The 27,121-nt window shown below is 46.6% G+C and overlaps 1 protein-coding gene across 1 annotated transcript in view; it reads right to left on the reverse strand.

Moving 5' to 3' along the window:
- LOC146869242 (complement C4-like) overlaps positions 1-27,121 on the reverse strand; it is a 550,923-nt gene that overhangs the window by 427,193 nt on the left and 96,609 nt on the right. The window contains exon 2 of the mRNA XM_085646117.1: positions 25,586-25,778. Coding sequence (XP_085502243.1) covers positions 25,586-25,778 — 193 coding nt within the window. The remainder of the gene's footprint in view (positions 1-25,585; positions 25,779-27,121) is intronic.

Raw genomic sequence — 27,121 nt, forward strand, 5'->3', positions numbered from 1 at the left:
TTTCACATGGTGAAATCACCTTAGAACATACCACAATTCCTAAAATGAGTATGGTACCATCAACAAATGATTTATAATGTAACTAAAGTCTTAAAACCTTCTATTAACTGCAATGCTTTTTAATGAGGTGCTATCATGTATATTGGTCCCAAGATGGCTGCCAACACTTCTTGGATGAAGTGCTGACAGCCAATCAGATCTCAGGACGAGATGTGTGGTTAGGCTCCGCCCACATATATATATGCTTTTAAATGCTATTTTCTCAGGAAATACTGAACAGATTTACACCAGACCTGCAAAAGGCACTTCCTTGACCTTATGGCTACCTCTCTGCCAAATTTCAAGGAATTCTGTTCAGCCGTTCGGGCTGTAGCTGTGTCTAAAGGTCCTATGGAAAAATGCATGGGAAAAACGCGTTTTGGGACCCCCCTTTTATCTCAGCCCCCGCTTGACGAATCACCCCGAGACTTTCAGGGTAGGAGCGGAGCGCAGCGCCCCACCTATTTTGAAAATTTTGCGAGGATTCGTCGACCGGCGCCAAAGTTATTCAAAATAGAATGTTGCGGTTTTCCTATGGAAACAGGGTCCTAACTATAACTACCTACTGGCGACCGCCAGTAGGTAATATATATATATATATATATATATATTTTATATATATATATATAATAGCAAGTCTTTGAGATTCTTGTGGTGGCAGAAAAGAAACTTTATGAGCCCAATGAAGTGCTGACCACTATGATTACCATTTGCCAAATCTATCCCACCATACCACCGACTATCCTCTAAATGTTTATCCATTACTCCAGCGCATGGCTCCACTACATTCCTTTACAGTTCCAAATGATTAGCCCAAAAGGCAACCTGGACGAAGAACAATATGGAAAGTATCAATGGTGTCACTGCTGCGGGATCAGTCAGAAATGGTTGACTACACAATATAGCAAATCCCAACTTGTGTATGCCTCAGACAGGAGTCCCTGAAATTTCCTATAAAAAATCCTAACCAATCTCTCAAGTAGATCCATTGATGAAAACACCTATTATATTTTCATATAAATACTACTTCACCTGCCCAACCCACCTGTGTTAGAAACTGAGATCCTTTTTCTCTGTGTCCTTCAGCACTATCCCTTCTTATTGCCACTTACATGTTTTGCAGGATTGCAGGCTCAGGTCAGTGCGCTCCTATCAGTGGGTAAACCCCTGAGTCTTGTTTGAGAAGTGTTACCTATCTATACTATTGGGCCTCCCAATTGGTCCCCATTAATGACTGGCTACGCAGGAACAGAGGTGATCTACCAACAGGTTGGAACTCAAGCTCATTATTCCACAATCAAATGGCTTACTAAAATAACAGCGGAAACACTGCTGTGGAAGGGCACATGGTTGGCCAATCCAATAGAGGGGACTTAATAGCCCTTTCTACACTGGGCGATGTCTGAGCAGGCAGTCATATAAGGTCATTTCATGAGTTGTCTGCAGACTTCCACCTCAATGAATCATAATTGTATTGGTAACTGCAGCTAAGGCAAGCCGTGGATACTCACCGAGATAAACTCATTGCAGTCCCTGAAGACAATCTCCTAGAAAGTATTGGACTCTCTTGGGAATGGAGGCATCTCAAGGTTATATAAATCCCTGGTAATCCACTCGCCAGACCTTCTACCACCTCCGGCAGATCTGGGAGCCCTTGATGATGATGAGTGGACGGAGGCTAAAATGGCAACCAGGCTGTTGACGATATCTTTGCAATTTCGACTTATTCAATTCAAATACGTTCATAAATTTTATTACTCTCCCTCTTGACTCTGGTGTATGGGGAGTGCCATCAGCCCTGGCTGCCTTCAATGTGAATCCTCGCTGGGCAAATTTTATCACACTACCTAGGAATACCTGGTTATCTGAAGTGATTGGCACGCTGTGAACAGAGCCTCAGGAAATGTTGTCGGCAGACACCTGGAATTTGACCAAAACATTTTCCTTCTAGACATCATGGACAACATAGGGAGATGCCGCAGGACTCGAGCCATAGAAGCTGTGGATGATTTAGTACCAAAGAGAGATATAACGCCCCACTGGCGAGATGCCCGTGCCCCCTCCATTAGAGAATGGTCTAGTAGAATGAGTCACTTCACAAATTGGTATATAAAACTTGTGGGGTACATTAAAATATCTAATAATAACAGGATTAGGGAGTGTAGAGGAAAAGCCCTACACGGGCACTGGAGGTGGATACGTCCTCCACTCAGAATTAGTTACCAAACATAAGGATCCACCTCTTGAAGAAAAACAAAAAACCTGGGTTCAGAAAACTAGGGTAGTGAAGTGTGCGTGTCCCACAATGGTTGGACACACACTGAGTTATTTAAATACCCCTCACACACCAAGAATGACCCATGGTGTCATGCTTCATCATAGGGGTCTTCCCGCCCCGCTGCGGGACGGGGCGTGCTACGAACTGCGACTACGCGGGAGCACTGATGATAAAGTGCTATGTGTGATGCAAAAGGAGGGTCTGGGGTGAATGTAAATGTGAGTTAAAAAGGACCTGGCCCTTTAAGACAAAAACTTTAATATGTCGAGGGGGGCTGGTGCTGGTAAAAAGGTGGTGCGGAGATTCCCTACTTAATGTGTGGTTACTCCTAATACGTCAACATGTTTCGATGCGGAAGCATCTTCATCAGGACAGGGCTAAGATCCCTCCTATGTGGAAAGCGTGTACTTATGAAAACACTATTAACATAAGTGAAGATGCAACTAATAATGCATAAATATACGATACCTAATAGTATACTTGTATATTTTATGTGTATGTGAGGTTTTTGCCTCATGAACCTTGAGAACGGGTGGAGAAATGAAGGAGCCTCAATGGTGCCCTAGTACTGCTTCTAGCTCAATGTACGTCCATCCCGCGGTTCCGCTGATATTACATTAAAATATGACACTCCTGGACTCAGCTCAACTCAGCCCTTGGATAAGCCAGGAACATTGGTCTGTACTGCTCCTTAGTGGCGGCAGAATTTGCACTGGTTTTATTATGTTGATCGTAATGATAAATGGGGATAGATCTCATCGGCATTTGTCACAGGTTCATGTAATGTTTTACTTTAATGAACTAAAATCAATAAAAAGAGCAGGAAAAAAGAAAGTGACTTCCTCCAATGCATGGGATTAGAGTAGCTCACGTTGTAATTCTCTTAACATGTTGGACAGCCAATAGAGATCAAGCATCTAACTTTATGTCCCAACTACTCAAGCAGGTGTATCAAGCAAATCAAGCAAATAAAAACCTCAACCAACGATGGGCTAGTAGAGTAATACAGATATTTCAAAAAGCCATCAACATTACTGGGAAAACTTGGACCAAAGTATTAGCACTTACATTGTTTGCACTTCACAGTACGCCATTAGCCTTTACTGACTTGAGGGTGCCGTTTGTCAGACAACCATGGACTATTTTGGATCTCAACGTACCAGAATGGACAAAGGAAGATTGTTTCATTTGTTGAGTATGTGCTAGCTTTACGACAGAGATTGCAAGCAATCTGGGAGATAATCGCAAACAGCCTTCAAATAGTTTCAGAGATCTAGACACTGTACTTCAATGAGGTGAGCTATTTACGACAGATTACTCCAAAAGATAAAGTGCTTGCATTTTTACATGCCTCTGACAGCAAATTACTAGCCCAATTGGATGGACTATATACGACATAACTGTAGCAGTCATACTAGTTACATTTTGTGTACCACAACTGGACCAAAAACTACCACTTTAAGTATTGAACAAAAATCTAAAGAAATTGGACTTGTAACATACAAGACAAAATGTGATGGATCCTGGACAACAACAGCAAACACTAACAACAGTGAAATGAGACACCTAGATGAGCTCATGGAAATGGTAGGACATGTTTTTCCACATATCCTTGCAAATCAACACTAGCTAGATCTATTTTTCAACATGGCACTGCAAAAAGGGTATAGCTATAACAGATATCTGAATGACGGAGGCAAGCCACTGAGAAATAGGTGTTAACTATACTTTCTATAGACACCATAGAACCTTCTGATAGTGAGTGACTCTCTCCCATGGTGCCAGTACTCAAACTTGATGAATCTTTTTGTATTGCCTACCCTACGCCTGGAGTTGGAAAGTTGATAGAGAAACTAGGGAAAGCCATCTATATAAGTACCATTGATCTAACCAAAAATATCAGACTCTGCACACACCTTTCCCCTCCTGAGGCGGAAGCCGGGAGGTCTCCTGCTTTTCTTTCAATTTTAAACTAATTTTCGTGATTTTACTCGTTTTTTCACCTGTGCTTGCTAATTGTATTTTTTAGCCTGCAGCAGTGTGTAGAGACCCCCCAGCGCTCAGCAGCGCTTAAAAACTCTTTTTTCCCCCCTCCCTGCAGCTCCGGTCCCACCCTCGGCTGAGTGTTGATGCCGAGGGCTGGACGCCGGTTTTGGCGGCCATCTTCGTTTGGGCTGGGTTGGGGAGGCCATAGACAAGGACTATAAAAGGCACCTGAGACTTGGAAAGCGGTAATATCAGACTCTGCACACACCTTTCCCCTCCTGAGGCGGAAGCCGGGAGGTCTCCTGCTTTTCTTTCAATTTTAAACTAATTTTCGTGATTTTACTCGTTTTTTCACCTGTGCTTGCTAATTGTATTTTTTAGCCTGCAGCAGTGTGTAGAGACCCCCCAGCGCTCAGCAGCGCTTAAAAACTCTTTTTTCCCCCCTCCCTGCAGCTCCGGTCCCACCCTCGGCTGAGTGTTGATGCCGAGGGCTGGACGCCGGTTTTGGCGGCCATCTTCGTTTGGGCTGGGTTGGGGAGGCCATAGACAAGGACTATAAAAGGCACCTGAGACTTGGAAAGCGGTAATATCAGACTCTGCACACACCTTTCCCCTCCTGAGGCGGAAGCCGGGAGGTCTCCTGCTTTTCTTTCAATTTTAAACTAATTTTCGTGATTTTACTCGTTTTTTCACCTGTGCTTGCTAATTGTATTTTTTAGCCTGCAGCAGTGTGTAGAGACCCCCCAGCGCTCAGCAGCGCTTAAAAACTCTTTTTTCCCCCCTCCCTGCAGCTCCGGTCCCACCCTCGGCTGAGTGTTGATGCCGAGGGCTGGACGCCGGTTTTGGCGGCCATCTTCGTTTGGGCTGGGTTGGGGAGGCCATAGACAAGGACTATAAAAACAGGCACTTACGGCTCCGCGCAGCGGACGCGACCAGCGGATGCGCCGGACCTGCGCCGGAGTCGTGCTAGAGTCCTGCCCGTCTGCGCCCGTCAGCGTCCCGGAAGCGTCTGGCGTGGCTGGTACCTCTGGCCCCTATGCTCTCCTATTCCGCTCAGGAGCTATACTCTTTGCGTAACTGGAATGCGTCGTGTTACACGGTTTTTCCTGGCCGATATAAGGGTAAACATACGTGCCCTGCTTGCCATTGGCACCCTGTTCGCTCCTTCCCTTCCCCTATCCCTGCTAAGGAGTGTAGCACAAAACACCTTTGTTTACTCCTCAATACGAGGTCGTTGCACCGACACACTCAAGAGATTTTTGATCTCCTCTCAACGACCAGTCCTACCTGTCTGATGCTTACTGAAACATGGCTGAATGATTCCTCCCACCCGGACATTGTGGCAGCCATCCCCACGGACTATACCATCCATCGACAGGACAGAGACAAGGGTAGGGGAGGAGGAGTCGCCTTGGTTGTTAAAAAATCTTTTCCGTGCACGGTCACGCATACTCACACCATCGCAGGGGCGGACTCTTTAGCCTTTACCATCTCCCTATCGCCGCAACAAGCGCTGAAGGGTCTGATTGTTTACAGACCTCCGGGCCCAGTGGGATCCTTTCTTGATGATCTCCAGCAGGCCATGTCGATCCTTGTTCTTAGATCGGAGCTGTGCCTACTGGCGGGAGATTTTAATTTCCATATGGACGACCATAATGACCAGGACGCCATCAAATTGCTGGATATTGCATCCACTCTAGGCCTTTCCCCCTATCTTTCTGGTCCGACCCACAACAAAGGCCACACACTTGATCAGGTGTTTTCCACCACACCTATCATGGCTGTAACTCTTCTGCCAGTCGTCTGGTCTGATCATTATCTTGCCCACTTTGAAATACCTTCTACTGTGACCTCTCCGGCCAGTGTCATGAGGCAGCAGGGCAGCAGCTATAGGGCATTCCACCGGGTGACCCCAGACATGCTAACGCATGCCCTGGCAGATCACCCTGTTTCCTGTACTGGCGACCTGGAGAAAGATCTGGAGAGCCTACAATCCTGGCTTCTTGCCAGACTAAATGAGCTCGCTCCCTCACAGCCACCCAGATCTGCTGCCCGGCGGGTCTCTGCCCCCTGGTTTACGGAGGATTTAGCCCACGCTCGTAGGCAATGTAAAGCTGCTGAGCGGGCGTGGAGAGTCCAGTATGAGCCTGAAGCCAAACAACGCTATAAAATCATGATGAAGTCCTACCACGATCTTATCTTACAGGGCAAGAAATGTTACTTCGCTAAAAGGATTGAAGACGCAGCTAACTCCTGTAAGGAGATTTTTTCAATTGTACGTGAATTTAGCAGCCCCCGGACAACCTCTACTCAGGGTGCCCCGGTGGAGACCTGGGCTAACACTATTGCCAATTTCTTCACCACCAAAATCAGGCTAATTCAGGATTCTTTCCCGTCGAGAGCGTTAGATGATTTATCTACGATGCCGACGGAGACAGTCTTCCTGTCTCCTCCTGGCCCAGCTTTGCTAGACTTTCCTCCCCTTCCGGTTGCCGCATCCTTAGCCTTGATGAGGAACCTTAAATCAGGCTCACCATTAGATCCGTGTCCAGCAAAATTCTTAGCGAAAATGGCAGATGTCATTAATCCCATAGCTAATCCTATCCTCAATTTATCCCTGAGTCAGGGTTTTCTGCCCCAGGCCTGGAAGCAAGCCATGGTCATCCCCCTGATCAAGAAGCCCAATCTTGATCCAGAGGCGCCTTCTAATTATAGGCCAATCTCGCTCCTTCCAGCACTGACCAAGATCCTGGAGAAACACGTGCACAGCGTGCTTTCTAACTTCCTGGAGTCTAATGAGTTACTTCATGAATCCCAATCGGGCTTTCGTTCCAACTTAAGCACCGAGACGGCGCTCCTGGAAGTCTCGGAGATCGTGAAGGAGGTGCTGGACACAGGAGGCAGGGTGATGTTAGTCATGTTAGACCTGTCGGCGGCGTTTGACACCGTCCCCCACGAGGATCTCCTCACTAGACTTCATAACATCGGTCTAGGGGGGACGGTGCTCAACTGGTTTCGTTCCTTTCTGGCCAACCGCCGGCAGACGGTCTGGGTCCCACCCGGGTCCGCCGAGATGCCGCCATTGGGAGTCGGAGTGCCTCAGGGCTCTGTACTGAGCCCCACTCTATTTAACATCCTTATGACCCCTCTGGCGACACTGGCGGAGTCCTACGGGGCTCGGATCGTCTCTTATGCTGACGACACCCAGCTTCTATTCACCTGTCGTAAGAGCGAAGAGTTCGATGGAGAAAGGATCTGCGAGTGCCTTGGGGCTGTCTTTAGCTGGTTTTCACACAACAGCCTCAAATGCAACTCGGACAAATCCGAAATACTATTCTTCGGATGCCCATCAGAACCAGATTGGCAGGGTTGGTGGCCTGCTGACATGTTCCCTCCCACTCAGTCCTCTAAGTGGGCTAAGAACCTGGGGGTTAAAATTGACAACGAGCTCTCGCTCAAATCCCAGGTTTCCACTCTTACGGGAACATGCTTTGGGATACTCAGAATGTTGCGCAAGTTCTTTCCCCTTCTCTCGGAGGAACATCGGAGGATCACTGTTCAGGCACTCATAGGGTCCAGATTGGACTATGCAAATGTCCTATATCTGGGTCTGCCTGAATACCTCCTCCAGCGTTTGCAGGTTACTCAGAACGCTGCTGCTCGTGCAATTTTTGGCCTGCACCGCCGCACCAGTGCCTCCAATCTCCTCGTATCCCTTCACTGGCTTCCGGTGCGGAAGAGGATACTTTTCAAGGCCATGACTCTCGCCCATAAGGCCTTGCATGGCAATGGTGCCAAATATCTTCAGAGGAGGCTGGACTTCTATCGACCTGTACGATCCCTCAGGTCAGAAGCTTTGGCTTTGGCTCGGGTGCCACGCATCAAAAGGGCTCGGCTAGGCGGCCGGTCCTTTAGCTTTCTTGCTCCGCAGCTATGGAATTCCTTACCGGTGTCCTTGCGAAACACCGCTAACCTGCTTACCTTCAGAAAAGACTTAAAAACCTGGCTGTTCACTGGATAATCTGCCCCCTCTTTAGGCCCCTGCTCTTTCTACTGTTATGTTTTCCAGCTCTTTCTTTGGTCTGGAGCACAAAAGCGCCGGGACACTCCTTTGGAGTAGCCGTTGCGCTATAAAAGTCCCATTTAACATAACATAACATAACATATTGCCAGATGCCCCTAAGACAAGATAATTGTCATGAAACAACATTATTCACCAATGAAGACTTATCTTGGCCGCAGCAGGATACGTCGGGCAGAAGACACCAAGTCCATCTCAAACCGAGAGGGAAAGAGCTGTGGACCTTCAGGCAGTGGCCGAGATAATGCAAGACAAAGATATCCTCTCGAAGGCTGGCTCGCACTCCATGAAGGGGACCGAGGGGTCGAACTCTGATTCCTCTCGTGAGGATAGTGTTACCCTGCCAATAGTTACCCCGAGGACTGCAGATGACATTATCTGAAACTGGAACATACAAATACAGTGCCTGGGAACCCCCCCCCCCCACGATGGGCTGCACCCCACCAAACCGTTTCAGAGTCTAACTGGGCAGGGTCGAGAACTGTGCCTGTGCAGCTCGTGTATTGCCTGTTCTTTCTACATCTGGCCGCAACCCCTAGATGGACCACTCCTCTGGTTGGTTTGGGTTTTCTTTGGAAGCTGATGGTCTGTCTACAATTTGGGCGGCTGGATGTTGCCAGTCTGCTCCAGGACTGGGAAGTTGTTGACTGTGGGTGTTTTTCTTATGGTTTGTTTTGTTTTGTTTGCAGGAGTGGGAATGAATCCTTTGTTCGGGGTGGGATCGGCAGAGAGGCGGAAGTGGGTGGAATCTGGGAACATACACTGAAGTTCCTAATGTGGAACATAAAAGGGATAGGCTTGATGATTAAATGACATAACTTGCACAGCTATTTGAAGAGGCGGGGCATACAGGTAGCTCTACTGTAGGAGACCCACCTCCTGCATGGGCGAAGTGGAGAAACTAAGTAGAAGATGAAGAGGGCAGATTTTTGCGACCTCCTTTTCAGCCTATGCACGGGCACGTTAATTTGGATACGGGCGGGGGTCCCTTTTGAACCAGTACATGCCCTGATAGGGAGGGCAGATATGTGTTACCTACTGGGAGACTGCTCGACCGGGATGGCTGACTTAACAGCAGGGACCATGATACTAGGGGGTGATTTTAACTGTGTTACAGATATCTCATTAGACTATTCCCATCCTCCTCTCCCAAGGGCCCAGACCCACCATACAGCCACGGGGTTCTGAGACTGGAAGGAGCACTGGGGGCTGGAGGATATTTTGAGGGTACAGCACACAAAGGATAGAGAATGTTCCTTTTTCTCTCCCATACATCAGTTACACACAAGACTAGATGCCTTCCTGTGCTCCCCAGACTTTAGTGGATCCATCATACATACTGAATGCCAGGGGCATATTTTTTCAGACCTCAGTCCATTATTGATGACCCACCAACCCTTGGGGACCCGCCCCTGATTCCCCTATAGAGACTCAGCAACCTGATTTTGGAGGATGTCCGCTTTAGGGAGTCCCTGGGCACTTTTATCAAAACTTTCTTTTCCACTAATGCGCATACAGCATCTGGTGGAATGGGAGGCATTTAAGGTGGTGGCACGGGGACACTGCCTGGGTCAGTTAGTTGTGGCACAGAGAGAACTCCATAGGCAGGTGGAAGAATTAGAGGACAGATTGTGCAGACTGGACAACATGCAGGGAGCGGACGCCTCCACTTTGAAACGCTTACAGGAAATGCACTTTATGGTACACTGGAAAGGTTTCGATGCCAAGATAATAAGAGATACCTTGCTAAGGTACAGAAAGAGGAGAGGAACGCTGGCCACCTACTGCATAGCTCATTAGACCAGAGACCCGAAGGACAACGATCACACATGACTGGTCTGAGGCGGGCGCATGTGTCTATGATCCAGAAGCGATTAATGCTTTATTCCGGGAATACTATGAGATGTTATATACCGCTCTTCCTCTGGTTTTGCTGATGGAGATCAGAGACTTCCTGACTCCCTTACAGCTCCGAGTACTAGATAGGAGCAGGAGACACTGGAAGACCCAGTGATGTTACAATAAATCTGTGAGGCTATCACAACTAAGACCACAGGTAAAGCACCAGGACCAGATGATCTCCCTGCGGAATTTTATTCAGTTCACGCTTTCAAATTAGCACCGCACTTGATGACTCTCATTGCCCCTAAGACCCAGTAAACTTCTTGAATCAATGCGGAACGCACTTGGTATCCCGCTTCCCAAAATGACAGTCTCAGGTGCAGGGGTGGTAGATTATTGACCACTCTCTATCCTAAACATGGATGTCAAGATACTTACTAAGGTTTTGGCGTGCCAATTGCTCCCCTATATGCGGACTCTAATACATACTGACCAAAATGGTATTATTCCGTCCGCAATACCTCATTCAATCTGCGTAGACTCTACTCTGTGTTGTAACGGTCAGAGGCATGATCTCTCACGCAGGTGGCTATTTTATCGATTGACCTGGAAAAGGCTTTTTACACAGTAGGCTAGGGCTACTTATTCGAGACCCTGATACGTATGGGTCTCGGGGAAGGTTGGGTAAAATGGGTGAAAGTCCTATATGCATGCCCCACAGCAAGAGTTAAGATGGGTCAAACAGTGTCAATCAATCAATCAATCATAGCATTTATAAAGCTCACTACATACCCGTGAGGGTCTCAAGGCGCTAGGGGGGGGAGGCTGCTACTGTTCGAAGAGCCAGGTCTTGAGAAGTCTCCTGAAGGTTACGAGGTCTTCGGTCTGCTGCAGGTGGATGGGGAGGGTGTTCCATGTCTTGGCGGCGAGGTGGGAGAATGATCTGCCGCCGGCAGTCACTCTTCGGATGCGGGGGGCGGTGGCGAGGGAGTGGTCTGCGGAGCGGAACTGGCGGGTGGGGGTGTAGAGGCTGAGTCGGCTGTTGAGGTATGTTAGTCCGGTGTTGTGGTGTGCCTTGTGTGCGTGGGTGAGGAGCTTGAAGGTTATCCTCTTGTTGATGGGGAGCCAGTGCAGGTCTCTCAAGTGGGGTGTGATGTGGCTGCGGCGAAGGGATGTCGAGGATCAGGCGTGCGGAGGCGTTCTGGATGAGTTGGAGCTGTTTCATGAGTTTGGCCGGGGCTCCTGTGTAGAGTGCGTTTCTGTAGTCCAGTCTACTGCTGACGAGGGCCTGGGTGACAGTCCTTCTAGTTTCGGTGGGGATCCAGTTGAAGATCCTGTGAAGCATGCAGAGGGTGTTGAAGCAGGAGGAGGAGACGGCGTTGACATGCTTCATCATGGAAAGGGTGGAGTCGAGGATGACCCCCTAGGTTATGTGCGTGGTCGGTGGATGTAGGGGGTGCTCCTAGTGCAGTCGGCCACCAGGAGTTGTCCCAGGCCGAGGGGGTGGATCCGAGTATGAGGACCTCCGTCTTGTCTGAGTTCAGCTTCAGTTGGCTATTTCTCATTCAGTCGGCGACGGCCTTCATTCCTTTGTGGCGGTTGGTTTTGGCGGTGTGGGGGTCTTTGGTGAGGGAGAGGATCAGCTGGGTATTGTTGGCGTAGGAAATGATGTTGAGGTCGTGCGACGTGGGCTAGCGGTGCCATGTAGACATTGAACAACGTTGGGCTGAGGGATGAGCCTTGGGGTACGCCGCAGATGATCTCGGTGGCTTCAGAGCGGAAGGGGGGGAGGCGGACGCTCTGTGTTCTGCCGGAGAGGAAGGAGGTGGTCCAGTCCAGGGCCTTCTCTTGGATTCCGGCGTCGTGGAGGCATGTTCGCAGTGTGGGGTGGCAGACCGTGTTGAAGGCGGCTGACAGGTCCAGGAGGATGAGGGCTGCGGTTTCTCCGTTGTCAAGCAGGGTCCTGATGTCGTCGGTCGCGGCGATGAGGGCAGTTTCGGTGCTGTGGTTGCTGCGGAAACCGGACTGGGGTGGGTCCAGGATGCTGTTCTCCTCGAGGAAGCTGGTCAGTTGTTTGTTGACTGCCTTTTCGATGACCACAATATGGGATTTTCCGCGGCACTCGGCAGGGTTGTCCTCTGTTGCCCCTTTTACTTGCCTTGGCAATTGAGCCTCTAGCCACATTGTTTGGACAGGGAGGGGAAAGGATGGGGTTGATAGTAGAAGGGCAAGATTATACCATCTCTTTATACCCAGATGATCTCCTGATTTATTTGAAGGAGGCTGTGGTGGGTTCTGGCGCAGCCTTGGATCTTCTGGGAAGGTTTGAAAAACTGTTGGTACTACGGGTCAACAAAACAAAACTTACCTGTTTCGTCTGGCTGGCACCTTGCCCCGACCCCCAGCCCTATCTGTAGACCTTAATTGGGCACTCAACACATGCAAATATTTGGAAATTCACATTTTACACTCTCTAAACGAGCAAAGAGAGGGAAATTTAGATAGGTCGCTTGGTCCTGCATGTCTTTGTGGGGCTCCTTGCGATTACCTATCATGGCCAGAATTTCACTGACCAAAATGGTCATGTTACCACGTCTACTATAGTTTTTTGTTAACCTCCTGATTTTGATGCCTACGGGATGGTTTTGACAATTGGATTCCTTGCCGCTGGGGAGATGGGTGGCAGAGAGTTTCATTGAAGATATTACACCGACCCATGGCAGAGGGGAGCCTAGGGGTGCAGAATTTCGTGCTTTATCTCCTGGCTTCCTAAATGCAATGGTTGGCACAGAGGTTAGAGGGAGTGAACATGGAGGGAACGTTCCTGATGGAGCCAGGTAAACGCCCCAGCCTATTACTAGCTAAGATGCTTGACCCCACAGTGATAATCCCTTACCGGCCGATACTGCAGAACACAGCCCTGCAGTGCTGGAAATGATGCAAGGCCAAAATGGCCGGGATCCCCGATATACACCGGTGTTGCCAATGGTCAGTTTGCCCCATGGGGATCCACTGTCGATATTCACACCAGAACAAATGATAGCCTGGACAGAGCTGGGACTGGAGACAGTAGGTGACTACTATCAGGCAAAAGTTTAATCCCTTTTGAGGAACTAATGGAAAGCTGTGGTCTTCCGCCTAGACAGTTCCTACAGTATGAAGCCCTGACCCGCACTTTTGAAAAGTTGTGGCGAATGGACCAGGAGGATCCTGGGACACATGTAGTACTCACTGGTTACACTAGGTACGGCTGGGCATCAGGTAAAATGGTTTAATGCTTAATTAATTGGAGCGTCCCTTACTCCACTGTGCATACTGCAGAGACAATGGGAGTTGGTCTTAGGTGGAGAGTTTGCTGAATTGGAATGGGGGAGAATCTTGGCATCCCCCAAGAAGATTTCCCACAACACTAGGTTGAAATACATACAATTCAACTTTGTGCACATGACATTTGACTCCCCACCGCCTCCAGGCTGCATACGGTGGGGAAATGCATAGCTGGCTTAGGTGTAATCACAGTGACGCAGATGTTATACATATGACCTGGGCCTGTACTGTTCCGTCTGTTTTGAGATTAAAAATTATTAAGGATCGATGATATATTGGGGTGCACGTTAAACGCCACAGCCGAGGTATGTTTGCTGGGGCTTTTCCCCTGACCACCAAAGCGGGAGGTGGGGAATACATTTGTAGATCTTGCATTGGCTCTAGCCAAAAGGAGAATAGCAATGTCCTGGAAATCTACCACTGGGCCACTGATAGGAGCCTGGAAATGAGATGTAACCAGCTGGGGCAGAGAGTAGAGCCTTAATCAGAGAAGAATCAAATGGATTAGGACACCGCCCCATAGCTGAACCGTGGAAGGAACTACTTGTTGCCTGGGAATATCCGACGCAGACATGTAGTGTAGAAGAGAGGCGCAGGGATGCAAATAAGTTAGAATAAGTAGTTACAGATAGACGGAGAACATCAATATATATGCCCCCATAGCACGAACGCCTACAGCACAGTATGGAATATATTGGTCATGGCCATGACTAGAAATGGCTAGAACCCCTCCTTGGACTGGGATGGAGCTTCATCTTACCTTATAATACCCATAAGGTCCAGCCCGCAAGTGTAACCACAATACCCCATAAACATGAAGCTAAACATCCAGTTAGAGAAATTCTAACACAACTTGAATATCAAGACATAATCGAGCCTTGCTTCTCACCAATGAATAATCCTTTGTTTCTAGGAGCGAAATTGGACCATTCAAACCGCTTAGTTTTAGAATACAGACAACTAAACAGTCATTGTTGCACCTATGGAAAATGTGGACATTTTCCCTAAATACAAAAGACTATTTTTCAGAGACCTTGTTGGAACCCTTTCTCTCCCCCTTCTGTTTTTTTCCAATGAATAATTGTGGAACTGGCCCATACAAATTGGAATCCAGATGTTAATTAAATTGCACAGATGTATTTACAGGTGACAGGTGTAAGTACATAATATGGTATTTATGAGAAATGTCTTTGAATTGAAGCGAGAACAAACTAACGAATCCCTATACTGATCAATCGATTGAGTGTTCCTTTGATCAGACTGTGTAAAAAAGAATTAAGAATTTCCACATGATGTTTCTTTTTTCTTAATAAATAAAACATCAAAAACTCCAACAATTGTAAGAACTATTACCTTATAACTAATGTACATTTTCTGCTGAGGGAAAGGCAGCTGCTATAGAGCTCCAACATGACTTACTGAATCCTCCAGCATTTGCAGAATCTGAATTTCACCAAAACACACTGAGATTGCCCTACTAGAAGTACTATGAATGTTCCTTGAAATCTTAAACAAGAAATGTGCAGCAATGGGCATTAAAGCTAATACTTGCCCTCCGTCTTGCCACCGAAACTTTGAGACGGCGTGCAGATGAAGGGCATACAGCCGCTATGGTGTTGTTAGATCTAAGTGCGGCTTTTGACACCATATCACAGCCTACTCCTTCAGAGGCTTATGCTGTGCAGTGTCGGTGGCACATCGCTGCGTTGGATGACTTTATTCCTCCAATCCAGTAGCTTCCAAGTTGCCCTAATCCCACACATGTCAGATGGCATTTCACTTTCGGAATGGGTACCACAGGGCTCAATCATGAGTCCCACTTAAATTAACTTCTACATCTGCCCCTTAGTGGAAATTGTGGAGTACAATGTGAAAATTGTATCATATATGGACGATACGAAGCTCATAGTCACCTCATCTCAAAATGCGGAGGCTGCTGCAGCCCAATTCTCTCTTTTGGCCAGGTGTATGATTTTAGCATTTTGCGACAAATTGCGAGTCGCAAAATGCTATGCACAACAGTGTCTAAGACACTGTTTGCGATTCCCAATGGGGTCGCAAATTGCATGCCTCATGAATATTATTAAGGCAGTTGCAATTTGTGAGCCCACTGGGAATGGCTAGCACTCCCAGGGATGGTGGCCTGCTGGGGTCAGCAGATAACAATGTCTGGGACTGCTTTTAAATAAAGCATTTTTTTTTTTTTAAAAACAGCCTGTTTTCCTTGAAAAAATAAAAATGAAACAATTCAGTTTCATTTTTTTAAGGGCAGGCACTGGTCCCTGGGGCCACTGCTTGACCTTAAAAAATAATTGTGCACTCTTTCCCTAAGGGGCAGAGGTCCCCTGGGGACCCCTTCCCGTTTTTGAGTGCCTTAGCACCCTTCTGAGAAGAGTGGTAGACTGCGAGTGTTTTGGAATCGCTATTAGGGAGGGACGCCCTTGAAATTCTCCTTTCTAATAGCAAGTCGCTAACCCTATTTTGCGAATCGTTAATTGATTAGCGACTCACAAAATAGTGTTGGTACATGGGCCACACATTTTTTGCGATCGCAAACGGGCCTAAAAGCCCTTTGCGACCACAAAAAACGGTCGTACATCTGGCCCTTTATCTAAAAGAACTAGCCTCCAGGATGACCAATAATTGCCTTAAATTAAACGGCAACAAAACGGAGGTAATGATAGTGGGCAAAGTACCTTCTATCTGTTTATCAGCTTCACGGCAGGATGTCTTAGGCCAAACCCTGATCCCTAAATCCAAAACAAAACATTTGGGTGTATGGATTGACTACAAACTTTAGTTTGAGAGTCAAATAAGTAGCGTAGCCGGGAAATGCTTTGGGGCCCTCAAATCTGAAGGAACATCCTGGACCTATTGCCTTTAACGACCAGTACAACTGTTGTACATGCTTTAGTAACCTCGCAAATAGACTACTGTAACATCCTTTACCTTGGTGCTACCAAGGGCAGGCTAAAATAATTACAACGTATTCAAAATGCGGCAGCCCGCTTAGTTTTTAATCTTCCCAGAAGGACATCCATCTCAAATGCCTTGGCGACTCTACACTGGCTTCCAGTGGAGAAAAGAATGTTGTACAAGGCGATGGGCCATTCTCACAAAATTCTGACGGGCAAAGGCCAGAGATACCTGCGCTCTATGGTAATACCCTATACTCCCTCCCGTAATTTAAGATTTGTTGGGGCCAATCTAGTAAAGGTGCCTCAAGAGCTGAGGGCCAGGCGGGGGGGCTTGTTCCTTCAGTTATCTGGCGACCAAGATATGGAACTCTTTACCACCGAATCTGAGAGCAGAACCAATGGAAAGGACCTTTCGTAAAGGACTTAACACCTGGCTATTCAGGTCTCCAGCATGCGATGTGTAAAGTCTGCTCAGCCCTGGTCTCTTCTCGGTCTGCTTCAGAAACCAAGCCCCCTTTCTTTCTCCCTACTGCTATGAGATCGATCAATAGTGCGGAGACACATCGTTGGGTGTGACCATACACTTAATAAATGGACAATAAATAAAATATATAAACTTATGACCCCTCCTTTTTCACGAACTGAACTGAAGAGTGAGCTGAGAGGGATATCATATCTGACCAGTAGTATTATGCCTCCTTCTTAACAAACCGAGAAATAATTCATCCGGGAGGAGAAGTGACTCAAGAGAGCCATCTGTTTTTCCACTAGTTTGGTCAGAAATGGCAGCAGTGTGATGGAGTTGAAAATATGTCAAAGCAGAAAGATCTAGGAATGGTATTTGAATTAGTGCCATAATAATACATTTTCTACAGGCATCAGGAACCAGAGAAGACTACAAAACCAGCTAATGGCCATAGTTTCCTGTACATGTTTGGTTCCAGGTCTTGTAAGATATTGTAGGCAATGCATCCGAATGGCCAGTTTAAACATGAAATTGGTGAATTTGGTGACCAAAGTGTTCGACCACAGTGAGAAACAGAAGCTCCATTGAGTATTATTGGCATACTTGGCTGTAGATATTACATTGCGGGTGTCAGGATTAAGATATGGGGATCCCGGGTCTGAATGAATAAACAGTGGAGGCACACAAAGAAGGTACCTTTAAGAAAGACTCGGGCAGTCTTGCTCAGAGACTGCGTACGATGCACGGATGGACGCTGGAGCAGAGAAGGAGGAACCATTGGGGACATTCTTGGAAGAGAGTCAATCATACTCCTAGACTCTGGGAGTGTTTTCTTCCAGGGCAAGTAGTGGCAGCAAGATGAAACTGATACTTTGCAACCCCACAGAGGTTCTCAATCCCTGGCCTCATGGGCAAAGGAGTGGCAACTGACCCAGCTGACTTTGAGCACAGTGCGTTACCCTCTTGTGGGTTATCGGGGTGGTTTTTATTTTACATTTTCACATCATCAGTAAATGTTTTCCTAGTCTAGTGAGATGTACAAATTATTCAGGAAGCAGGACTCAGCGTGATTGGTGGCAGTTCATGGCTGACAAACCCTGATGGGCATCCTTGATCACAGTACCTTTCGGGGTCTGCAGACTCATAGAGAAGGCCCCACATCTCAAGTTACAGTTTTATATTATGTGAGGAAAAAGGCCTTCTCAGCCCCTTCTTTGGTGTCCCTCGACCGTCCTGGGGTTGATATGTGCTTCCTTGCCACGCAGCACCAGTGATTCTTGTTTGCAACATGGGGCGCACAATTGTCTCTTGAGCCTTCTCACACTGAGTAATGGTGGCCAAAACAAAGCTTTCCGCTCCTCTGATGTTTGTGGTGTTTCAACCTGTTTGAAGTTTGTGAACCTCGAAATATCAGACTGGCAGACATTCCCATTTTACTACTGGATGTGTGCCCTGCTATATATGAAATAATCCTTTTAATATCTGTGTGCCAGGTTGTTAAATTCTAGCAGTTCTCAAAAACAACTGCCCTGATTTGCACCACATTTGGGAAGACACGCAGAAGAAACTGGTCTCTGTGAACGTGTCAGAATTCGTGTTATGTGTCCCATCAGTTACTTCTGCATCGCAGCCCAAAACTCCTTACTAATCATTATTTGTGGGCTGCAATAACATAGATGGTTCAGCTTTCATATCTCCTGCTGGAATCTGCTTCCACCTAAATGGAAAGGAAGCATTTAGGCCACCCCTTCCCTACCCCTGCCACCTACCTGCCCCTTCCCAGAAGACTCACCAGTCCAGAAGAAGTAAACTTCAGAGCCCCTGCAGTCCAGAGGATGTAAACTTCAGAGCCCCTGCAGTCCAGAGGATGTACACTTCAGAGCCCCTGCAGTCCAGAGGATGTAAACTTCAGAGCCCCTGCAGTCCAGAGGATGTAAACTTCAGAGGCCCTGCAGTCCAGAGGATGTAAACTTCAAACCATATGCAGTTCAGAGGATGTAAACATTAGATCCTCTGCAGTCCAGAGGATGTAAACTCCAGACCCTCTGCAGTCCATAGGATGTAAATGTCTTTCAATTGTGGGTTTTCAAGCAAAATTATCATCAATTCTCCTGCCCTCAACGGTTGTAAGTTTGACGAAGAGTTGCATCTGTCACACAGACGCGCGCCAATGTAAGTCATTTCTTCTTTTTGGTCTGTCTGCAACCTATTGTTAACACTTCTTTAAAACGTACAGAGTGGGCTTTGGCTTCACCCAGATGACTTTCCTTCTCTCACATCTTGCTATTGGCTTTCATGTTCCATTCCACCTCTGATGATGTGCTCCCATTACAACTAATAAAGGAGTATTTGCATCTCAATACGTCACTGAATCATCTAGTATTAATTATATATCTCATAGAGGCACTGTATAAAGAAAATAATAACTTGTATTTGTTTTTTCAGAGCTGTCGGCTTTATAATGTTTTAGCTAGGACTCAAAAGGCAAAGTACCTTATTTGCTTTGCCAGATCTTGTTAATTCTTGGTATGCCTACCTGCATAGAAGATACTTAAACAATACTGTTGGTACCTAAAATTGGTAAGATGCACAGTAAACTCTACAGAGGAAAGGATCTTCAAGAACTAGTATGGGGAGGATTCTCGACCACGGCAGGAATCTACATAGTGGGGATTCTCTTCTACAGAGTGTTTATTCTCAAACTGCGGATGTGAGGATCTGCAATAACCAAGAGGAGGGGTCTCAGCCTATAGATGGGAGGATTCACAATAATGTACATAGCATATGATTCTCATCAACAGAGGGGAGGATTCTCAACCTGCAGGAGGGAGGATCTGCAATAACCAAGAGGAGGGGTCTCAGCCTATAGATGGGAGGATTCACAATAATGTACATAGCATATGATTCTCATCAACAGAGGGGAGGATTCTCAACCTGCAGGAGGGAGGATCTGCAATAATCAATAGTAGGGGGGTCTCGGCATAAACATAGGAGGATTCTCAATAATGTACATTGCGGATAATTCTCAGTTAAAGAGGTGAGGATTATTATATTAGACAGGAGTGTTCTCAATAACATGTACAAGTATAATAGGTAGGGACATCAATCTACAGGAGGGGGGAATCTATAACACCTACAAAGGGGAGGTTTCTCAACCTGCAGAAAGGAGGATCTGCAATAACCAATAGATGTGGGGGGGTCTCAGTCTATACATAGAAGGATTCAATCCTCTGCACAGTGTCTGATTCTGATGCTGCAGATGGGGATTCTCACTTCAGAGGGGAGCATTCTCAATAACCTGTAGAAGGGAGGGTTATCAATCTACAGAATGGAGGAATCTATAAAACCTACAAAGGGGAGGATTCTCAACCTACAGAAGGGAGGATCTGCAATAACCAAGAGGAGGGGGTCTCAGCCTATTGATGGGAATATTCACAATAATGTACATAGCATATGATTCTCATCTACAGAGGGGAGGATTCTCAACCTACAGAAGGGAGTATCTGCAATAACCAAGAGGAGGGGTTCTCAGCCTATAGATGGGAGGAATCACAATAATGTACATAGCATATGATTCTCATCAACAGAGGGGAGGATTCTCAACCTGCCGAAGGGAGGATCTGCAATAACCAAGAGGAAGGGGTCTCAGCCTATCGATGGGAGGATTCACAATAATGTACATAGCATATGATTCTCATCTACAGAGGGGAGGATTCTCAACCTACAGAAGGGAGTATCTGCAATAACCAAGAGGTGGGGGTCTCAGCCAACAGATGGGAGGATTCTCAATAATGTACATTGCGGATGATTCTCAGTTACAGAGGTGAGGGGTCTCAACCTGCAGAAGGGAGGATCTGCAATAACCAAGAGGAGGGGGTCTCAGCCTATAGATGGGAGGATTCTCAATAATGTACATAGCATATGATTCTCATCTACAGAGGGGAGGATTCTCAACCTGCCGAAGGGGTCTCAGCCTATAGATGGGAGGATTCTCAATAATGTACATAGCATATGATTCTCATCAACAGAGGGGAGGATTCTCAACCTACAGAAGGGAGGATCTGCAATAACCAAGAGGAGGGGATCTCAGCCGACAGATGGGAGGATTCACAATAATGTACATAGCATATGATTCTCATCAACAGAGGGGAGGATTCTCAACCTACAGAAGGGAGGATCTGCAATAACCAATAGATGTGGGGGGGTCTCAGTCTATACATAGAAGGATTCAATCCTCTGCACACTGTCTGATTCTGATGCTGCAGATGGGGATTCTCACTTCAGAGGGGAGGATTCTCAATAACCTGTAGAAGGGAGGGTTATCACTCTACAGAATGGAGGAATCTATAAAACCTACAAAGGGAAGGATTCTCAACCTACAGAAGGGAGGATCTGCAATAACCAAGAGGAGGGGGTCTCAGCCTATCGATGGGAGGATTCACAATAATGTACATAGCATATGATTCTCATCTACAGAGGGGAGGTTTCTCAACCTACAGAAGGGAGTATCTGCAATAACCAAGAGGAGGGGGTCTCAGCCAACAGATGGGAGGATTCTCAATAATATACATTGCGGATGATTCTCAGTTACAGAGGTGAGGGGTCTCAACCTGCAGAAGGGAGGATCTGCAATAACCAAGAGGAGGGGTCTCAGCCTATAGATGGGAGGATTCTCAATAATGTACATAGCATATGATTCTCATCAACAGAGGGGAGGATTCTCAACCTACAGAAGGGAGGATCTGCAATAACCAAGAGGAGGGGGTCTCAGTCTATCAATGGGAGGATTCACAATAATGTACATAGCATATGATTCTCATCAACAGAGGGGAGGATTCTCAACCTACAGAAGGGAGGATCTGCAATAACCAAGAGGAGGGGATCTCAGCCGACAGATGGGAGGATTCTCAATAATGTACATTGCAGATGATTCTCAGTTACAGAGGTGAGGGGTCTCAACCTGCAGAAGGGAGGATCTGCAATAACCAAGAGGAGGGGGTCTCAGCCTATAGATGGGAGGATTCTCAATAATGTACATAGCATATGATTCTCATCTACAGAGGGGAGGATTCTCAACCTGCCGAAGGGAGGATCTGCAATAACCAAGAGGAGGGGTCTCAGCCTATAGATGGGAGGATTCTCAATAATGTACATAGCATATGATTCTCATCAACAGAGGGGAGGATTCTCAACCTACAGAAGGGAGGATCTGCAATAACCAAGAGGAGGGGATCTCAGCCTATAGATGGGAGGATTCACAATAATGTACATAGCATATGATTCTCATCAACAGAGGGGAGGATTCTCAACCTACAGAAGGGAGGATCTGCAATAACCAAGAGGAGGGGGTCTCAGTCTATCAATGGGAGGATTCACAATAATGTACATAGCATATGATTCTCATCAACAGAGGGGAGGATTCTCAACCTACAGAAGGGAGGATCTGCAATAACCAAGAGGAGGGGATCTCAGCCGACAGATGGGAGGATTCACAATAATGTACATTGCGGATGATTCTCCGTTACAGAGGTGAGGGGTCTCAACCTGCAGAAGGGAGGATCTGCAATAACCAAGAGGAGGGGGTCTCAGCCTATAGATGGGAGGAATCACAATAATGTACATAGCATATGATTCTCATCTACAGAGGGGAGGATTCTCAACCTGCAGAAGGGAGGATCTGCAATAACCAAGAGGAGGGGTTCTCAGCCTATAGATGGGAGGAATCACAATAATGTACATAGCATATGATTCTCATCTACAGAGGGGAGGATTCTCAACCTGCCGAAGGGAGGATCTGCAATAACCAAGAGGAGGGGATCTCAGCCGACAGATGGGAGGATTCTCAATAATGTACATTGCGGATGATTCTCAGTTACAGAGGTGAGGGGTCTCAACCTGCAGAAGGGAGGATCTGCAATAACCAAGAGGAGGGGGTCTCAGCCTATAGATGGGAGGATTCACAATAATGTACATAGCATATGATTCTCATCTACAGAGGGGAGGATTCTCAACCTGCAGAAGGGAGGATCTGCAATAACCAAGAGGAGGGGGTCTCAGCCTATAGATGGGAGGATTCACAATAATGTACATAGCATATGATTCTCATCTACAGAGGGGAGGATTCTCAACCTGCCGAATGGAGGATCTGCAATAACCAAGAGGAGGGGTCTCAGCCTATAGATGGGAGGATTCTCAATAATGTACATAGCATATGATTCTCATCAACAGAGGGGAGGATTCTCAACCTACAGAAGGGAGGATCTGCAATAACCAAGAGGAGGGGTCTCAGCCTATAGATGGGAGGATTCTCAATAATGTACATAGCATATGATTCTCATCAACAGAGGGGAGGATTCTCAACCTACAGAAGGGAGGATCTGCAATAACCAAGAGGAGGGGATCTCAGCCGACAGATGGGAGGATTCTCAATAATGTACATTGCGGATGATTCTCAGTTACAGAGGTGAGGGGTCTCAACCTGCAGAAGGGAGGATCTGCAATAACCAAGAGGAGGGGGTCTCAGCCTATAGATGGGAGGAATCTCAATAATGTACATAGCATATGATTCTCATCTACAGAGGCGAGGATTCTCAACCTGCAGAAGGGAGGATCTGCAATAACCAAGAGGAGGGGTCTCAGAATAAACATAGGAAGATTCTCAAATATGTACATTGCGGATGATTCATGATTCTCAGTTATAGAGGGGAGGATTATTATATTAGACAGGAGCGTTCTCAATAACATGTACAAGGAGGAGGAAATCTATAACGCCTACAAAGGGTGGGATTTTCAAAATGCAGAAAGGAGGGTCTTTCATAACCAAGAGGAGGGGATCTGAGCATATAGATGTGAGGATTCTCAATAATGTACGTAGCATATGATTCTCATCTACAGTGGGGAGGGTTCTCAACCTGCGGATGTGAGGATCTGCAATTATCAAGAGGAGGGGTCTCAACCTATAGATGGGAGGATTCTCAACCTGCAGAAGGGAGGATCTGTAATAATCAATGGTAGGGGATCTCAGCATAAACATAGGAGGATTCTCAATAATGTACATTGCGGATGATTCTCAGTTACGGAGGGGAGGATTATTATATTAGACAGGAGCGTTCCCAATAACAAGTACAAGGAGGGGGAAATCTATAACACCTACAAAGGGCAGGATTTTCAACCTGCAGAAAGGAGGGTCTACAATAACCAATAGTGGGGGGGGGGGGGGGTCTCAGTATATACATAGGAGGATTTCATCTACACAGTGTCTGATTCTCAAGCTGCAGATGGGGATTCTCACTTCAGAGTGGAGGATTCTAACATCAGAGGGGAGCACTCTCAATAACCTGTAGAAGGGAGGGTTATCAATCTACAGAAGGGAGGAATCTATAAAACCTACAAAGGGGAGGATTCTCAACCTACAAAAGGGAGGATCTGCAATAATTAATCTCCTTAACCTATACATAGGAGGAGTCTCACTAATCTACATCGTGGATGATTCCTATCTACAGAGGGGAGGATTCTCACATTAGGTGGGAGGGTTCTCAATAACCTGCAGAAGGAAGGGTAATCAATGTGTAGAAGGGGGAATCTCAATAAATTACAAAGGGGAGGATTCTCATCTACAGAGGGTGGATTTGCAACCTGCAGAAGGGAGGGTCTGCATTAATCAATAGTGGAGAAGGGGGGTCTTAGCCTATACACAGGAGGATTCTCAATAATGTACATAGGGGATAATTCTCATCTACAGAGGGGGGGGATTCTCAACCTGCGGAAGGTAGGCTCTGCAATACCAATGGTAGGGGGGTTTCAGCATATACATAGGAGGATTCTCAATAATCTACATAGAGGATGATTCTCATCTACAGAGGGGAGGGTTCTCACATCAGAGAGGAGTGTTCTCAATAACCTGTAAAAGGAAGGGATATCAATCTACAGAAGGAAGGAATCTATAAAACCTACAAAGGGGAGGATTCTCATGTTCGACTGGAGCTTTCTCAATAACCTGCAGAAAGAAGGGTCATAGATCTACAGAAAGGAGGAATCTATAAAACCTACAAAGGATAGCATTCTCACCTGCAGAAAGGAGGATCTACAATAACCAATAGTGTGTGGGGGTCTCAGCCTATACATAGGAGGATTCAGTCCTCTATTAAGAGTGTGATTTTCATGCGAAAGAGGGGGATTCTCACTTCAGAGGGGAGGATTCTCAATAACCTTTAGAAGGAAGGGTAATCAATCTACAGAAGGAAGGAATCTATAAAACCTACAAAGGGGAGGATTCTCAACTTACAGAAGGGAGGATCTGCAATAACCAATAGTAGGGGGTCTCCTTAACCTATACATAGGAGGAGTCTCACTAATCTACATCGTTTATGATTCTCATCTACAGAGGGGAGGATTTTCACATCAGAGGGGAGCGTTCTCAATAACCTGTAAAAGGAAGGGCCATCGATCTACAGAAGGGAAGAATCTATAAAAAGGGGAGGATCCTCAACCTGTAGAGGAGAGGACATTCATTGCACACAGCATTGGGGGGAGATTAAGTCCTCATTAACCTAAACTATTCTGAGAGAAGGATTCTCACTGTGCTTTCAGAGATCAGAGAGAGTCACTGTGCTGGGGCAGAGATGAAACAAGTGAAAGATGGCTCATACCTTCAGCTTCTTGACCTCCATGTAATTGTTGTTGCTGTTTAAGGTGAAGGTCTCTGTATTGGAGCATCTCTTGCCTTTCAGCTGGTTCTCAAAATACACTTCGATTGTGACGGCACTGGTGAGTCCCTCCACTTGTATCGCTACCGACTCGGCGACATCTACATGGATGATGTTAGGAGCGGTGACCAAAACACTGAGAAAAGAAGGACAAAGATGGCACGGGTCATACTGATATACTAATGGTAGTATCACATATCTGCATGTATGACGTGGCAGTTAATAGCAGAAATGGGCGTAACAAGTTTCCAATATTGTTTTTTTAAATTGCTCTTTATTGAAAGCTTTTAAGTGTCCAGATAACACAGGCTTAGCATCTGCCTTCAACAGCGCATCATACTGAGAAAACATTACCATGGAAAATCGAGGCAACAACTGGTTTAAGGACAAACAGCAGAGTAGTGGGGCGTGGGGAGGCCAGCCTCCAGTTCATCACTGCTGCTCATTGTGCAAGAGTGAGGGCGCAGTGAACACATTTTCTCCCAGCCCTGTCCGTCTTAGGGTGGGAATCATTCAAGCCCAGCAGGCACGGGTTCTGCATGCTAACATGTCGCCTAATACTGGTAACTCGCTTAAGTAATTGGCATATCTCATTCCAGAGGGGCTGAAGAGCATGCATTATTGTCACGTCATATGATAAAAATCTGTGTGCATCTGGGGCAGGTATGAGGGGCGGCGCTAAACACACAATGTAGCCTGGCTGGAGTCAAGTAAGTACGATAAACATATTTGAATTGTGGCAGCTTGAAGCCAGCATTTATGGGGACATTGGAAATACAGATGAAGTCAGTGGACAAGTCCTTGTGAGACAGGTCAGTCTGGGGGCCTTGACTCCATCGAGGCTTAAGAAAGACAGTTGCACCCCCTCCTTTGTCTCTGTGTGTATTATAGATAAGTGGTCCTGTGATGTTTGAGGCTCCAATGCAATGTGTGCAGTGCATTAACCTGTATCAAACTCAGCATCATGGCCTAACCAATACTGCCTATTACCCTGAGTAGTGCTGCAGCACGTGTAAACATCTGTCCCAGTTTCAGCTCATAAGCTTTGCATAAGCCGGGAGGGGTGTAACTTGGTCCTAAAGATGGTTGGGGGGTATAGGTTTTCCAACAATCACGCAGACATATCATGATAAAATACATTATACCACAAGCAGGGCGCATGAGAGGGGATTAAGGGGCGTTGGAAAGGGCGAGGAATGGAGATTGGTAGGAGTACTAAGTGAGGAAAAACAAGATGTTTTGTAAACTAACATCTTTTAGGACTTTCAAAACAGGGAGAGAGTGTGTGTTGGCTATTTTGTCTGCGTGTATGTAAGAATTCCTGCTGAACATCACCATAACCGACTGAACTCACTTATACCCAACTATTTACCACAAAATAAATTTTTTAGGGGGGATGTAACACCCCAAAACCCCCCATGGAGCTATTCCCATGTGTATAAGGCTGCGAAAGGGAGGGCAGCACCCGATTCAAGCAGT

This window comes from Triturus cristatus, chromosome 1_1 (genome assembly GCF_964204655.1).
Source record: "Triturus cristatus chromosome 1_1, aTriCri1.1, whole genome shotgun sequence".
Taxonomy (NCBI): Eukaryota; Metazoa; Chordata; class Amphibia; order Caudata; family Salamandridae; genus Triturus; species Triturus cristatus.